The 15,240-nt window shown below is 50.0% G+C and overlaps 7 protein-coding genes across 7 annotated transcripts; 4 read left to right on the forward strand and 3 right to left on the reverse strand.

Annotated features, from left to right (window-relative positions):
- Positions 1-486: 486 nt before the first annotated feature.
- J7T55_001566 (uncharacterized protein) lies at positions 487-1,890 on the forward strand (the record flags this gene model as incomplete). Its single annotated transcript, XM_053130041.1, has 5 exons — positions 487-625; positions 913-1,216; positions 1,340-1,568; positions 1,618-1,668; positions 1,747-1,890. The coding sequence occupies 5 exons, from the start codon at positions 487-489 to the stop codon at positions 1,888-1,890; spliced, it is 867 nt and encodes a 288-aa protein (XP_052991826.1).
- Positions 1,891-2,760: 870 nt separating this feature from the next.
- Positions 2,761-4,501, forward strand: J7T55_001567 (uncharacterized protein; the record flags this gene model as incomplete). The annotated part of the gene is made up of 5 exons (XM_053130042.1): positions 2,761-3,108; positions 3,174-3,406; positions 3,466-3,681; positions 3,746-4,149; positions 4,206-4,501. The coding sequence occupies 5 exons, from the start codon at positions 2,761-2,763 to the stop codon at positions 4,499-4,501; spliced, it is 1,497 nt and encodes a 498-aa protein (XP_052991827.1).
- Positions 4,502-5,287: 786 nt separating this feature from the next.
- J7T55_001568 (uncharacterized protein) lies at positions 5,288-7,007 on the forward strand (the record flags this gene model as incomplete). Its single annotated transcript, XM_053130043.1, has 5 exons — positions 5,288-5,508; positions 5,749-6,367; positions 6,495-6,647; positions 6,744-6,910; positions 6,983-7,007. The coding sequence occupies 5 exons, from the start codon at positions 5,288-5,290 to the stop codon at positions 7,005-7,007; spliced, it is 1,185 nt and encodes a 394-aa protein (XP_052991828.1).
- A 339-nt stretch (positions 7,008-7,346) lies between these two features.
- J7T55_001569 (uncharacterized protein) lies at positions 7,347-7,724 on the reverse strand (the record flags this gene model as incomplete). The annotated part of the gene is made up of 2 exons (XM_053130044.1): positions 7,347-7,453; positions 7,571-7,724. 2 exons carry the CDS (start codon positions 7,722-7,724, stop codon positions 7,347-7,349), a joined length of 261 nt encoding a protein of 86 aa, XP_052991829.1.
- Positions 7,725-8,642: 918 nt separating this feature from the next.
- J7T55_001570 (uncharacterized protein) lies at positions 8,643-9,436 on the reverse strand (the record flags this gene model as incomplete). The annotated part of the gene is made up of 3 exons (XM_053130045.1): positions 8,643-8,749; positions 8,808-8,945; positions 9,016-9,436. 3 exons carry the CDS (start codon positions 9,434-9,436, stop codon positions 8,643-8,645), a joined length of 666 nt encoding a protein of 221 aa, XP_052991830.1.
- A 3,487-nt stretch (positions 9,437-12,923) lies between these two features.
- Positions 12,924-13,136, forward strand: J7T55_001571 (uncharacterized protein; the record flags this gene model as incomplete). The annotated part of the gene is made up of 1 exon (XM_053130046.1): positions 12,924-13,136. The coding sequence occupies one exon, from the start codon at positions 12,924-12,926 to the stop codon at positions 13,134-13,136; it is 213 nt and encodes a 70-aa protein (XP_052991831.1).
- A 340-nt stretch (positions 13,137-13,476) lies between these two features.
- On the reverse strand, positions 13,477-15,135 carry J7T55_001572 (uncharacterized protein; the record flags this gene model as incomplete). Its single annotated transcript, XM_053130048.1, has 2 exons — positions 13,477-14,970; positions 15,031-15,135. The coding sequence occupies 2 exons, from the start codon at positions 15,133-15,135 to the stop codon at positions 13,477-13,479; spliced, it is 1,599 nt and encodes a 532-aa protein (XP_052991832.1).
- Positions 15,136-15,240: the final 105 nt, after the last annotated feature.

A 15,240-nucleotide genomic window follows, 5' to 3' on the forward strand; every position in this document is an offset into this window, starting at 1 on the left:
GTTGGAACATTATCTTCTTGAAGATTCTTGGACTAAAATTGGGACCACTCGGGTACTCGGACCGTCCATCGAGATCTTGTGTGAGGATTCTGGATTTGGCATTGAGTCCAACAGGTATGTCTTCCCCTTGGCACAGTGCAGTGATCCGGCCGCAACCCCATGATTCGGCCCCTGATCGAGGAGATCTTACCATCTGGGGTAACGAAACTCTATTTGTCTAATGCGGGGAGACGCGGGGAGAGAAGTGTGGAGAAAAACGTTGGGTCAGGACGGCACAAGCTCAGCAGCTTCCTCTCCAGCTCGCGGCACTGGACAACCGTTCCCGGTCCGCAAGCGTAGAGGGTCCTTGACAGCAGAGACGAGTCATGCTTTCACGCCTCTGGCATCGAAATTAGAAAAAGATGACAGTGATGAGCCGTCATACTTTGCTTGCCCTGTGTTTCTTTGAAGATTTGCCCACCGCTTTGGACCACTACAACCTGCAGTATGGCGTCACCTGAATACAGTCAAACACAAGCTATTGTCTGTCGTGCACCGTCAGACGGGAACAGAGAATGGGCACTCGAGCAGGTGGCCATAGCACCTCCTGCAGATGACGAAGCCATAGTTGAGCTAGTAGCATCCGGTATTTGTCACACTGACTTGATTTGCGGAAGCGCTCCGGATGAAGCACTTTCTCTTGGCCTCCCACCTTATCCACGAGTCCTGGGTCACGAAGGTCACATTTTACCCCCTTCAGACTCATAGGCAATGGCTGACGACTTCAATAACTAGGTGCTGGATATGTGAAGTCTATCGGATCAAAAGTCACCAAAGTCCAACACGGCGATAGAGTTCTACTTTCGTTTTCCTTTTGTACGCAATGCTATAATTGCCAAGATGGCGCTCCGGGCTATTGTCACGGATTTACAGAAATCAACTTTGGCGGCTGTACAGACGCTTTCATGGGCTCACCAGAAGGGATATCCGGTGAGGCGATCGGCGGGTCGTTCTTCGGACAGTCTAGCTTCTCGCGATTGACCAGAGTCAAAGAAACATCTTTGGTGAAAATTACGCACCTCCTCGATGACGACGATGATTTAAAGATGTTTGCACCACTTGGCTGTGGTATTCAGACTGGAGCGGGGACTATCACCGAACTCGCTACCGCCCAGCCCTCGGACAAGATCGCAGTGATTGGACTTGGTGCAGTAGGGCAGGCGGCTATTATGGTGCGGTAAACCCCTTATCAGTTGCAAATGAATTAGGATCTAATTCGAATGCAGGGTGCTAAAATTAGAGGCTGTCGAACTATTATTGCCATAGATCGAATAGTGTCGCGGCTGGAACTAGCGAAAAGCTTTGGCGCAACCCATGTTATAAACACATCATTCTTGACGGGAGGTCTGGTGAAAGAGATTAAGAACATCACTGGAGGCGCTGGAACTTCAATCACGGTAGACGCAACAGGGGTTGTGCCCCTGATACAAGAGGGAGTTGAATTCACTGCTAACCAGGGGAAATTTATTCTTCTGGGTGGCCCACCGATGGATGCAGGTCTGGAAATATCGCTCGTGCGATACATGTTTGTACGTAATGTGTCTTCTCCGCTTCACTTCTTCGCTGACAATCGGCTAGACCGGAAAGTCGATTCTGGGATCGATGGAAGGCAGCGTGTACCCGGAGGAGGTGAGTTATAGAGAATCGAAGCAATATGAGGAGCGAGTCCAAGGTGTAAGATTGCTCACTTTACTTACTATCTCCCAGTATATTCCCAACATGATCAGGTGGTACAAAGCAGGACGTTTTCCTGTGGATAAGTTGGTCAAATTCTACTCAGCCAAGGACTTTCCAAAAGCGCTAAAGGACATGGAAGAAGGCGTTGCCATAAAACCAGTTCTTGTTTGGTGAACTGGTGTTTATTGTGCAAATTGTGCGATTTAGACACCGGAACGGCTTCAGTGCTGTTTCGAGGATACCTTTTGCCTGGTTTCAAGTCGTTACTTTGATCCAATGATAGCACCTGCACATTTAAATCGCTTGATGCATCCGGACCTCAATTCAATCTCCTCGATTTAAAAATGTATTTGAGTAGACTACATATGCCTCATCCAAATTTTGCCTACAAGAAGATGTACAGACATAGTTTAGCATATTGCCTGCCCTGCTAGCAGTTACCACAATCGCGCATGAACTCAGACTCCAAGATCGCGCAAATGCGTGCAACCTCTCTTTTCCAGTTAGGCTTGTCTCAAACCGCGCCAAAACTAGGAAAGCATCCAAGGTTCGCCCCGCCACTTTTAGCAGCAGTCCGACTGCCAATTTCAAATACCCATGATTGGACAATGCTGCTCCTATGAGATCTGCAACCGGTCCGTACACCGGACCGATATGGTAGATCTGGATCTGGCATGAGCCATAGAACCGGGTTTTTGCTACAGCCAAGCCTTACCGGTTTCTTGCGATGTGGTAGCAATGCTTATACATGGATGGCTCGAAAAGAGCAACACAACTACATGGCATCGTATACTGAATAAATAACCCGACAGCCAGGTTGGTTTAAATATTCCAAAAGGTGAGAATTTGGACATGACGAGGTAGCCGTGTACTGGTTGAGGGGGTCCTCGTAAGCGCTATGTAAAGGAGTTTCATCTTGTTATATATAAATGCCCCCCTCACTTGTGGACTACAGCACATGCGGGGTTTCTTTAGAATCAAGATCTTATCGTTCATAGCAGCCAGCATATTGAAGCACTCATACTATATCTCAAGTAGTACATCATGTCTGCAACTCTGACTAACGGCGGAGGGGCCACCCATACCAACGGCAAGTTAGATCTGAAGATAGACTTCCAGGACAATTTTGTACAGATCATCAATGGCAGGAGCGCCCCTACAAAATCAACTCGCCACGGCGTCAACCCAGCCAATCTTATGCCCTTGGCCGAGGTCCCTGTCGCGACCCAAGACGATCTCGACAGTGCCGTCACTGCAGCCAAGGCGGCTTTCAAGACCTGGTCCAAGACCCCGTACGATGACAGGCGCAGTGCGGTGTTGGCTTTCGCCGACGCCATCGAGTCGCAGCGGGTGGAGTTTCGGGATCTGCTTATAACCGAGCAAGGAAAGCCGGTGAGATTGAACCTGGCTTATGTGCACGATACGACGATATCCATGTGCTGAGATCAGTTGATTAGATTCCGCAAGCAGATGCCGAGACAGATGCGGCCATCGCCTGGATCAGGGGCATGGCTGACCTTTCGCTGCCGGAAGATGTCATCGAGGATACCGAGAAGAGAACAGTCATCACGCGCTACACGCCTATCGGTGTGGTGGGAGCCATAATACCATGGAATTTCCCGCTTCTCCTCGCCACGGGGAAGATCGCGCCAGCGCTTCTGACTGGAAACGTCATTATCGTCAAGCCTTCGTGAGCCAACCCTCACTACCGTACTATCAAGGAAATCCTTCACTGACAACAGGGTATAGACCATTCACTCCATACTGTGGATTGAAGCTAGCTGAGCTGGCGCAGAAGCTCTTCCCTCCAGGTGTTGTCCAGTCGCTAAGCGGTGACGATAGCCTCGGTCCCTGGCTCACAAGCCATCCCGGTATCGACAAGATCAGCTTCACAGGATCCACGGCTACCGGGAAAGCTGTTTTGCAGAGTGCCAGCAAGACACTGAAGCGCGTTACTCTTGAGCTGTGAGTGCCCACCTGAGCTAGGAGCCTTTGACAAGCAGAAACACGGACCTAACTTGTCGCACAGGGGCGGTAATGATCCTGCGATCATTTTCCCGGATGTGGATGTGGAAAAAGTAGCACAACAAATTGCAGTCTGGGCATTTTTAAACTCGGGTCAGATTTGCTTAAATTTGAAGAGGATTTATGTTCATGAATCCATCTATGAAGATTTCAAAAAGGCCATGGTCAAGCACGCGGGAAGCTTCGCTTTTGGCGATGGCACGAAGACAGGGATCACTCACGGGCCACTCCAGAACCGTATGCAGTATGACCGAGTGAAGACTTTTTTCAACGACATTGCCAAACAGGGTTGGGAGGTGGCTCTCGGAGGTGAGATGGATGACGAACCGGAAAAGGGATACTTTATTAAACCAACCATTATCGATCGGCCGCCGGAGAAGTCGCGCATCGTGGTTGAAGAACCTTTCGGTACGTCCTCGCCTCTTCCTAGCAGCCCCTATCTTCAGAGATTAATCTTTGTACAGGACCCATCGTGCCGCTTCTCACTTGGCAAAACGAGGAGGACGTGATTGATCGCGCCAACGACACCACCATGGGGCTTGGAGCCTCCGTGTGGTCGAACGACCTCCGAAAGGCTACTCGTGTCGCTAGGGAGATACAGGCGGGCAATGTCTGGGTCAACACGCACTTCGATCTCTCGCCGATAGCCCCTTTCGGTGGTCACAAGGAAAGTGGGATCGGGAGCGAATGGGGACTGAATGGTCTGAAAGCATTTTGCAACGTGCAAACCCTGTTCCTGAACAAGTCGCTGCCGGAATGAGTGACAGACTATTCGTCTCTGAGTTCTTGAACTGGCTGAAGTCGACGTATTCTGCTTCGTATTCTGTCAAAATATACGCTCAAGTACGCTCATTAATTCTAGTATGGGTGCATTGATTTAAGCACCTATGTATGTTAAAATGTCTTCTCAGTCCTAACCATAATCTTGAGTTTATCCTGATGAGACCGTTGCCCGGTAAAGTCCCAACGACGCTAGGGCCGGTGCTCACTTTGGGTTCGCGTGCCCCATGCTTCCGACCACCATAAGCGCGAGACACTCTCGGATGAGATATATCTCATCAGTGTGTTATAAGTGTTGTCATTTTGAAAGAGAATTTTCTGAGCGCTTTTCAAATGATGAAAAGAAAGACAAGGTAAACTTGCTTGACCCATCTACAAAAGTCCTCGGGAGGTTTACCGAGCCTTTGGAGGGGCCGGACAGGAAGTAAGTTGTAAGTTTACTGGTCTCGCACGTGGTAACATCCCGTGAGAGGTAGGGGCTAATGATATATCGTGAAAGTGATTTTCGTGGGTGGGGATGCTACTGCTCTTGGGCAACGGTGCTTGAAAAAGTTAGCTTCAGTGGACGTGGCTGTCTGATGCTGCAATGTAGCTGCGCAATAGTGGAATAGTGGCGGAGGCAGTGCATGCAACCAAGTTAGCCAAGGATTTTGCCCAACCACAATGCACATGCGCTGTCCATTGATATATCGTCTCCTAGTGCTGCGTAAATGGCTCTGCAGGAGCTTCATGTTTCTACAGAAGCAATGGAGATAATTTGACTGAAATGGATCCCGAAGACTTGCCAGCTTTTCTAGACAAGATTTACACTACAGAAGAGTCTCGAGTGGATCTGCTGCGATTGGGTCGCCCGCAGGGTGTTGTCGATGATACAACTTTGGATGACGATGGGATCCGAATCGAGTTGCCCAAGGTGCACGAATCAGTCGTCAAGTCAGTTTCTACGCTACCAGCAGCTACCTCAGCAGAAGGATCCTTTATCCTCCTGTAAGTTCTACCTACCGCCACTACCAGTGTCTGTGTCTTCAAACATCGGAGCCTTTTTGCTTATAGAGATCCCAGCTCTGCCGTCGGCGATCCCGCGTACAGGAGCAAACCGATAAATGTATCCAAGCCTTCATTTACTAGGCTCTTAGAAGCTTGTGGACTCCCGCCTTTCACAGTTGTGGCATGTGGGCTGAAGCGTTTTCATTTGTCACACCACATTCAATATGATGTTGACGGCAGCGACAAGCCGGTCGCATTGATTCTATTGCTTCGGATACCGAGAAACAGCCAATCCATTAGTATCGCCATGCGGATTCGCTTGGCTGACTTAGCCACCGTTGTTTTCCTGACCAGCATGACAGAGGAGACAGGGCAAAACATTCGAAGAAAATGCATAGAGCGTCGTCATCTTCTCGCAAAGCACCCACTGTACTTCCTGATCCTGATATACGAAGATCGATGCTTCGAGTACAAAGTTTGGTTCGACGACATCCTTGAGGAGATCAACGTTGTAGAGTCGGCGACAGGTATGACACGAAATACTTGGAAAATGAAGCTTTCACCGCGGCTGTGGGAGTGGTTCTCCGACTACGACAATCTCCTGCGCATGTTGTACGCGAGCAATACCGAGCTAAGTCACTTCGACACTGTGACAACGTTTTCAGTCAAGCTCGGCGATTTTCTTCTCAATGCACTGAAGCTGATGGAAGAATTGCGTGAAGAGGTCGACTTGGCGCCGCTGTCGAAAAGAGATTTCAGGTGCCTGCAGGAGAGGATCTCATTCACACGATCGCGGTGTGACTTGACTGCCGACAAAACGAAGGAAATGCTAGAGAGAGTGCAGGGTCAAATCAACGTGGTGAGAGATGGCATATTGCCCCCCCCCCCCATTGTTACACTCCCTCATTCTGCGGATCAACTTCAACCTTGATCTTGCCCAGATCAGTGTGAGTTGGCATGCATCTGTCGCTAATCGAGCCCCTAAGGCTTTCAACCTTGTCGCTCAAAGGGACAGTAAGGTAAATCTCGCTGTTGCCGAGGACTCTTACCACGTCGCGACGCTTGCTGCACGGGATAGCGAGACAATGAAAACCATCACGGTGTTAACTCTGCTTTTCCTTCCATCTACTTTAGTCACGGTAAATTCTCCCTCTAATCCTCCCTCTGTCTTAGTTCTTCGTTCAGAAAGGCACTTCTCCCGCGCTGCATATGGTTTATTTATTGACATTTGACAGTCGATTTGGTCTGCAGACCTGTTCCAACTTGAGAAATCTCAAAATTGGAAGGTGTACATCGGTGTGAACCTCGCACTTACAGCTGCTGTCTTTGCCGCTTGGTTCCTGTACCTCCGATTTTCAAGCCTGAGAAGGGAGGAAAAGCCCCTCCATATCGCTGGGGTTGGGTATGTTGAGGGAGGGAAAGTGGTAGATAGAGGTCCTCCTGGCCGAGGCGAGACGTCTTTTGACATAAGAAGGGAAACAAACTGGCACGATAAATAGAGTTCCAATTGGTGGGCAGCAAGTGTTGAAAAGCGATGTGCGCATTTTCTAGTGACAACTCTACACGTTATGCACACATTGGAACTCGGTATCATTGTTTCAAATAAGACGACTTCAACCTGTCAATAGAAAAGTCTTGATAACTACCTGATGAAATGGTCATGTTCTTATGAGCAACCCCTTCTGTCGAAAAAACTGCAATTCAAGCTCAATTGCTTGCAAGTTGAAGTTTCTCCGATCGGAAGAGCACACCGTATCTTCTTGGATCGGTATATATTAGGAAGCACACCATGCAATGGCGATGTTGTATTATATGCTCTTTTATTTACACGCGAAAGTCTATGTAGGCGCATTTTCTGCGCCTGGGTATCCTGCCCTCCTCAGAGAAAGCTCCTCGGTATCACAATGCAAGCGCCAGCTACTAGTCCTCTTGGCAGTATCCCTGACTGCTAACAATGACAAAGTGTCAGTGCAAGGGATGTAAGACGCTGTTGATGAGTGACCTACCAATGGTCTAGCGTCTTAAGATTGTGCAGGTGCCGTGAAGAAAGCAAGGGCGGCACCTGTCGCACCGCTGAATGCAACGACCGAAGTGAAGAATGCGCTCTTTGATACCGTCTCTTGTGCAGCCTTAGGAGGTTGAGTCGCGATCATTCGGCGCGCGACATACGGGCGCATGGTGGTGAGCAGGCGTTGGGCGGCTCTTTGTTGGAACATTTTGAATTGTTGTGGTGCTTGCGGGCAGGTCGAAAGGGGAGAGTAGAATTTGTGCACGAATCAGGAGATGTGGAACCGGTTCGGGCCAGGGATGTGTGCGATGGAAAGCAGATGCAGGTAGATGGTTCAGATGTAGGATGTTTGATTTAAACAAATTGATGCAAAACTCAGGTGATTGATTTCTTACAATAATCTTCTGTTTCGCTGGAGTTTCATGGCTGCTATATGTACCTCAGGATGTCCTGGTGGTGTGATTTTCGGCGCCCGTCTCGTGGCGTGTTGGTCAGACCACTCGCCCACAGAATTTCCCCATGGGGATGCTGTAGGAACTGACCAACACTCAGACCGCGAAGACATTCCGGAACGATGGGAAAACACGGGTTATCGATTACCACAAGAGTAATGAGCTGCATCGACAACTATTGATCATTTAGTTGTTTCCGATAGTGAGTCACGGATAGTACACGGCACCAGAATTGACGCTTTCAAGCCGTGATCGCGATCATTGACGCTAAATGATCGGAGACTCGCGACAGCTTGGAAGAACTTTTTTCATGACATTAAGCACAAAAGCACTTTTGAAAGACACGTTTGTCTTGGAGCACGTGTAATCAAGCCAAGACCCTGTTAGACGATGTTCGGAAGACAAGCGGCAGAATCATTCGAGACTTCGATCGCTCGGGCCGCCCTCTGGCTTCCATGACAGACGATCACAACAGAGCCACGATGCTGATTATGAGCTGGCACAAATGATATTCAAGATGTTCCACTAGGAGTAACAGACATTATATTATGAGAAGTACGCAGTGAGTCTCAGGAGCTGTTCCACATATCTAAAATCACTGGAAGGCCAGAGATAATGTGAACCGGCCCGTTCCTGGCTGCATCGACTTCGCAACGAATGCAACCAGAGAGTGCTCAAGTAAGATAGCTGTATGTGGTGTAGATTCCAATCGGGCAGTCGCCAATGTCAGCATTTCCAATATCCTGGAAATAAGTGAAGGTTGTATCATTTGTCGAAGTTTCTGTCCCAGGTTAGTGGCTTCATTTTGTAACTAGGGGAATGAAGGGGTCGACACTCACTGCCAGCAACACAGGTTCCAGCACCCACAAAACATGGACCGATGTCTAGGGTGTAGACGAAGCCTGGTTCCAATTTCACGGGCGGGAACGGGGGGAATGGACCTGGTGCGGGCTGGTTGTTGTAAGTTGTTGCTGAGCCTACATGGAGTCAGTGTCTCGTTCTTCTGGTCATGTGTCTGGAAGAGGCCAAGTAGATCAAATTACTTACCAGGGCAGCTTCCAGGGTTGTACCCCTCGAAAATGAAATTCCCACCCCCACTGATACTGAAAGAGCTTGTCTTCAAGTCCTCCAGCTTCGGGAAGATGAATTCCAGCGTGCAGTTGGCATCTGTGCGACTGGCCGGGATGTCGAAGCTGAAGATAGAGCTGATGTCGTTAGGTGTGAAGACGCCATTGTATTGAGGACCAAACGCTTTGTCAGGCTCTGAGGCCGAGATCTGTGTGATGTAGTGAGGGAACTCGAACTCTCCAGCTGGGAGGAGGGCTGGGCAGTTGGCCCTGGGGTTGATAGAAGAGGAAGATCGGGTCCACTCATGAGATGCGAGTGGACGCTTGGAGACGAGCTCAAAAGGAGCCGCAATAGCGAAAGACGCGAGCAACGATGGGATAGTAAGAGTGAAGGACTTCATGGTGACGGAATGCAGTGACTGAGTTATGAACCGTCGTTGATACTTGGAGCAGGATGTGACAACAGGCCGCTATATATCAACAAATTTGTGGAAGGGGAGAACGTGGCTGTGACACCTCTCCTCGTGCTGCTCAGCCGAAGGGATAGCAGCAGCAGAATATATACTCATACGAGCGATGATATATTCACCGAGTCAACCTTCTCGGTCGAAACTTGTGTGAGATCGGCCCGAGCCTGCCAGTGCTTCTTCCCCCTCATAATTAAACACACATTGCGCTAGCTTTGTCAATCCCTGGCCTTAATTCAGCCCCGACCGCCATCAAGCCGGCGCCGCAAGCCTCCCGTGCCTCCCAACTGTCAGAGTCGGATTTGCGCAAAAGCAGGACATCCGGCAGATTGTCAAGGTATGCGATATTGCTGTGTGACTCGAGCACGGTCCGCCTTGGGGTTGCCCAGAACGCCCCGCGGCACGTTGCCGTGCGGCCGTTGAATCCCAACATTCAACTAGGTTTCTTGTCTCGAAGGATACTCGACAACAAACATCCTTTGACAGCCTGCTTGAAAAAATACACAGAGAGTCAACAGCTGAACCTCTGCAAGTTTCGGTCAAAGTCTTCGGGCTTGTGTTTAGTACGTAAGCTTACGCAGCCTCAACGAAGGTTAACGCCACAAAATAATGCTGTCTCTCAGCCCGTAGAGGTGATCATTGTACTTGCTAAATTGTTAGCCCGCTCGGGATGCATGTAGGGCTCGGCACCGCAAGTGCCACCAGGAAGCTGACAGCTGACAACTGACAGCGGAATTGGGCGCACCTGATCACAATTTCGGTGCCCTATACGCTGTCGGAAAGCTGCATAGGGTGCTCGTACAAGGTAATGATCCGTAAGTGGGCAAAAGACCCACGGCTCTATGGTGGAAAATCAGCTGAATCGGGCTTATTGCCAACATGCAGTAATATTACGGCGTCAACATCCTGGTGCATTGCGCTGAATGTTCATCCCATCTCCAAAGTGGATGGTAGGCGCAGTAAAGAGGCTGACTTCGGGACCGAGCCTATTGGTAAATTGAGAGACAGCTTCAGGGCTTGGAGGATTCTGGAGGATGCCTAGTTACATGCGCCAGCGCATAGCTCGGCACTTTGACCGCTGTCATCTATGCAGTGGCCTCGTATATTGGTAGACAAGTTGCGAATTGTTAGCTCTTGCCGATAACGACTTGCTCAATTCCAAGTGCAGTGGGGCTGAAGAACAGTGGCCCTATGATTACACGACAAGCACCGAGTGCCCCACCAAATGACAAGCATTGGTACGCCCAACGGTCTGGATGGCTCGATTCCACTTGAGAGGCACCTCGCAAACACCTGGTAGTGACAGCTGCGAGTCACAGCTCTTTGTGAACCACAAACTACTCATCAACAATTGCGGAACCCATTGTGGCTCAAGCAGTTCTGTTTGACAGTTGACTGACCAAACTCTGTTGTAATTTGAAAATGCCACCTTTTCTCTGTCGCAAGTAAATTCATGCTTTCTATCAAACAAAAGCGACTGGAAAACCTAAGTAGACAAGCTGTAAGAACCAAATCAGTCACTCAAACACAAGACGAGAAACGAGTCTAAAGTACTCATCCCAATAGCATGGATCAATCAACACAAGGTGTCATTCTATTCTTGTTGCTGCTCGGCATCCTGCTAACACTTCGCTACACCATCTCCTTGATTCCCGGCGTCTGTGAGGACTATCTCAGATGGCGATACGGAAGGGACAGGGACGTCGGACGCGTTACATGGAGAGACCGAACAATTCGACCTGCGAGACCGGGATCGCCGCAAGTAGTATAGTCTGTTGCATTTTAGACCATTTTGCATTGTAGAAGCTTAAGCATTACATTTGAATGATCATTAACAGACTCACGGGTCACACCCCAGCGTAATCTGCGAGTCGTCTCCTGATTTGTTGTGAATACGTTCCTATCAGTCCATGTCACAGGCTTGTTTCCCCGCCACAGATATTTAAAGAAGGTCACACCCACATTAAAATGGCTGCCATATAGTAAGCCCAATCGTCTTGACATACGAGAAGGTTTTCGCAAATTCTGAATGGTTCTTTCACAATGGTCGTAACTAGCGGACTATTCTGGTTTTTTATCGCAATCTCTCTGCTTGCCTTGATATGTGGCCTGTATGTCGTGGTGGAGAAGGTCTGGGGAAGCCGAGATCGCCTCACATTTGGAAGACTCTGGAACATGTGGCATAAGAAAGATACGCACATCCAGCATGTAAACACTGGCGAGGGGACGAGTGCTGTGAGGCAGGAAGGTGCCGTCGGTTAACGAGGATCTGAGGTAGAGCAGTGAGTCGTTGCACAATTTTATTCACAATGGAGAAACCACACATTCTTTTTTGGTTATTCAAGGCCAGAACTGACTGCGGCTTCCATTTCTCCCACCTTCCAGAAGATAGGATATGAGAAAGTGAATTGGACTGGAGAGCACGGAAAGTACCGGGTGCCTTTATAAGGACAGGAAACAACGAGGTATCCAGTAGTTCTTTTCGTCCCAAACTCATCAGCAAGTCCGAAAACAAGGAAGTTCAAGGTGAAAACGAACCGTAGACACCAAGCATCAGGTAGCAACACACCAGCATCATGGACGCATCAGAAACTCAGCCAGCAACGGGTGCGACAACAGGATCCGAATTTGCAATTATCCTTCTTTTTAGCACCTTGATGTTGTCAATTTTCGTGTTCGCAGGCTGTTATTTTCTTGTGAAGGCAATTTGGCATAGGAGACAGAGGCGGGTCCAAAGCGGCTCCCATAAACAAGTAGAGATGGCGGCGTAGATATCAAAGGGCAAGGAGCATATTTGACTGTGCGGCATGAGGTCGTAAACTGCCGTGGAAAGAGACGAGTATGATAAGGTTATGAGTTTCTTATTTTCTTTCTTCATAAGGAAAGGAAAGAAGTTGAAGTTTTAAATCTATTGTCGTCTCTTAAACCGGCTTGATACGTTTCCCGTGACAACCTTGAGTCCTGGTCCCTTTCTCTCCGGGTTTCAATCCACCCGAACCCCTCGTCTGCTCCCAAGAACCATCGAAGCAGATACCGCGTCCCTACAGGTTGACAGAAGGAATCCAAAAGCCAAAGACGATTTACAAGTCCATTTTTCAGTTGCTTTCCGTGTCCTCTTCGCACGCATCCGAGAAGGAGTCAACATCAACCACGTGATATAACCTGCCGGGCTTGTCAATGACTCCTTGTGCGTGAACCAAAAAGTCGCATAGTGAGTCAGTACGCTGCATTGAACCATACCACATAGGACAGAAGCTGAGAGACCACCTGTCATAGCAGGACACCAACTCAGATGAGACAAAAGCCCAACGATAAAGAGCACCGATCAAACGATCAGAACGGGTTTCGATTCGTACGCCGAGAAGCGCAAGCACGCATACTTTCCAATGACACTGGGATATCCAAGTTCTGAACATTCAAAATGGAGGAAGTTCTCATTTTCTGGTTGGCGTTTCTGACGATCATCATCGTCGTGGTCTCGGCCCATTGCGTTCTTGTCAATATGGCTCGGGGTTCTAAAGATCAGAGGCTGATGCCGGAAGGCTGGCTGGAGCTAGATGCTGCGCGGGAGTGGCCTGGTCAAGATGAAGGTGTCGAAACCAGGATGCCGGCGGAAGCTCACCTGAAGCGCTAGCAGGTGTTGTTGATGGAATCTGGTTTGAGTGGTCTCCGGCGGTTTCCGCTGTCATCGTGGCATCCTCGTTGCGATTTTTAGAGGTGTTGCAAAGTATGGACAGGAAGAGCAACGAACCGACGACAAAGACTCGTGGTCCAAGATCCCGACCTCATAGTCTGATACTCATGAACAGGATGGAAGCCAGGAAGCAGTGGAGTTTTCGAGTTAGCTTTGAATTATGATATTCTCATCAGCCCAGCCATCACGTGCGCCCAAGAACGCCGGCCCATGCAAAAATATGCCCACCTCTTATTGTAACGCGTGCTTTGATCCTTTCCCTGCGAAAGCGCCACTTGCGTTACCTTCTTCTACCCTGAGGGGCTCCACCCCCCATCCCGCCCATCATGCCGCCCATCTGCTTCATCAAGGCATTCATGTCCATACCGCCCATATTCGGCATGCCGCCGCCGCCTCCACCGCCCAGCATTTTCATCATGCTGGAGATGTCGGGCATACCACCGCCACCGCCAGCCCCGCCTCCCATTGACTGGAGGCGTTTCTGCATGGCTGCCATCTGCTGGGCCTTGTTTCCGCCACCCATGGCCGCCTGGGCGCGCTGCATGTTCTTCATGTTGCCGCCCATCTTCTTGGCCATGCCGGCCATCATGCGTTGCTGCGTGAGCAAGTCCTCGACTTCTCTGACGCTGGTACCGGAACCTTTGGCGACACGGGTCATGCGCTCGGGCTGGTCGATAAAGAGCTTGCCGTCGGAATCGAGCTCCTTCTTAGTCATGCTGTCGCAGATGTACATCATCCTTCGTAGCTTGGCATTGCCCTCGTCGTCATCCATTCCCGCCATCATGTTGCTCATGCCTGGGATCATGCCCGCCATTTTGGACAGCGGCCCCATCTTCATGATGTTCTGCAGCTGGTCCCTAAGGTCGCGAATCGTGAACACACCTTCAGTGATGTGCTTGATTGTGTCCTTCTGGTCTAGTTTCAGGGACTGGACGTGCTCGACCAATCCTGCCATGTCACCCATCCCGAGGAGCTTCGAGACGAACTGTTTGGGCACGAACCGCTCCAAGTCCAGCATGTGCTCTCCCGTGCCGATGAACACGATCGGTGTATGTGTTGCCGCGACGGCTGATATAGCACCACCACCGCTGGCATGGCCGTCCGTCTTGGTGATAATAATTGCCCCGAAATCCGCCGCCTCTTTGAAAGCCTTTGCTTGTGCCTCGGCTTGTTGACCAATGCTCGCGTCCAATACCATGATTGTCTCGTCGGGTTTTACTGCTTCCTGGATATCGATCATCTCCTGGAACAGTGCTGATTCTTGTCTATGCCTTCCTGATGTATCGACAATGATGACCTCGAACTTCTCCTTCCGGAACTTCTCAACACCTTCTCTTGCGACCACTGCGGGATCCGTCTCTGTCAGGCTACCGTAGTATGGGATCTTGGCCTTCGTGGCGTTCTGCTTCAACTGGTCGAAGGCACCGGCTCGGAAGGTATCGGCGCACACCATACAAGACTTGAAGCCTCGAGCCTGGTAATGCCTGGCCAGCTTGCCCACCGTTGTAGTCTTTCCGGCACCCTGCAGACCGACGAACATGATGACATTGGCGCGACCTTTCTTAGGCTTGAAGGGTTCATTGTGAGGGTTCACGAGGTTCACAAGCTCGTCATAGACAGCCTTTTGGATCAGCCGCTTCTTGTTGACGGCGGGGGGTAGCTCTTTGAAGTTGACGGTGGACTTGATGGATTTGCGGAGTTGCTGGACGAGGCGCACGTTGACGTCTGCTTCGAGAAGGGCGGCGGAGATCTCCTTGATCATGGAGTCGAAAGCCTGCAGCAAGAGAGGTGGAAGTTAGCTCAGCGCGACAGGTAGTCATAGTTCAAGGGAGACACGGAGCATGCGCCTGGGGGAGCTTGCCTTCTCGTCGAGGTTTGGTGCCCTGGTGAGGTCGGACACGGCCGTGTTGATACGGCGTCCGAGATCTTGAAGAACCATGGCGCCTGCAAATTGATTTGAACTGCTGTGAGTGTTGGCGTTGCTTCGCAGATGGACAGCAGAGAGGGCAGCTGTTGTTTGGTGGATGATAAGTAGGAATGCGAA

This window comes from Diaporthe amygdali (assembly GCF_026229845.1).
Source record: "Diaporthe amygdali strain CAA958 chromosome Unknown NODE_21_length_814164_cov_65_183785, whole genome shotgun sequence".
NCBI classification, from domain to species: domain Eukaryota; kingdom Fungi; phylum Ascomycota; class Sordariomycetes; order Diaporthales; family Diaporthaceae; genus Diaporthe; species Diaporthe amygdali.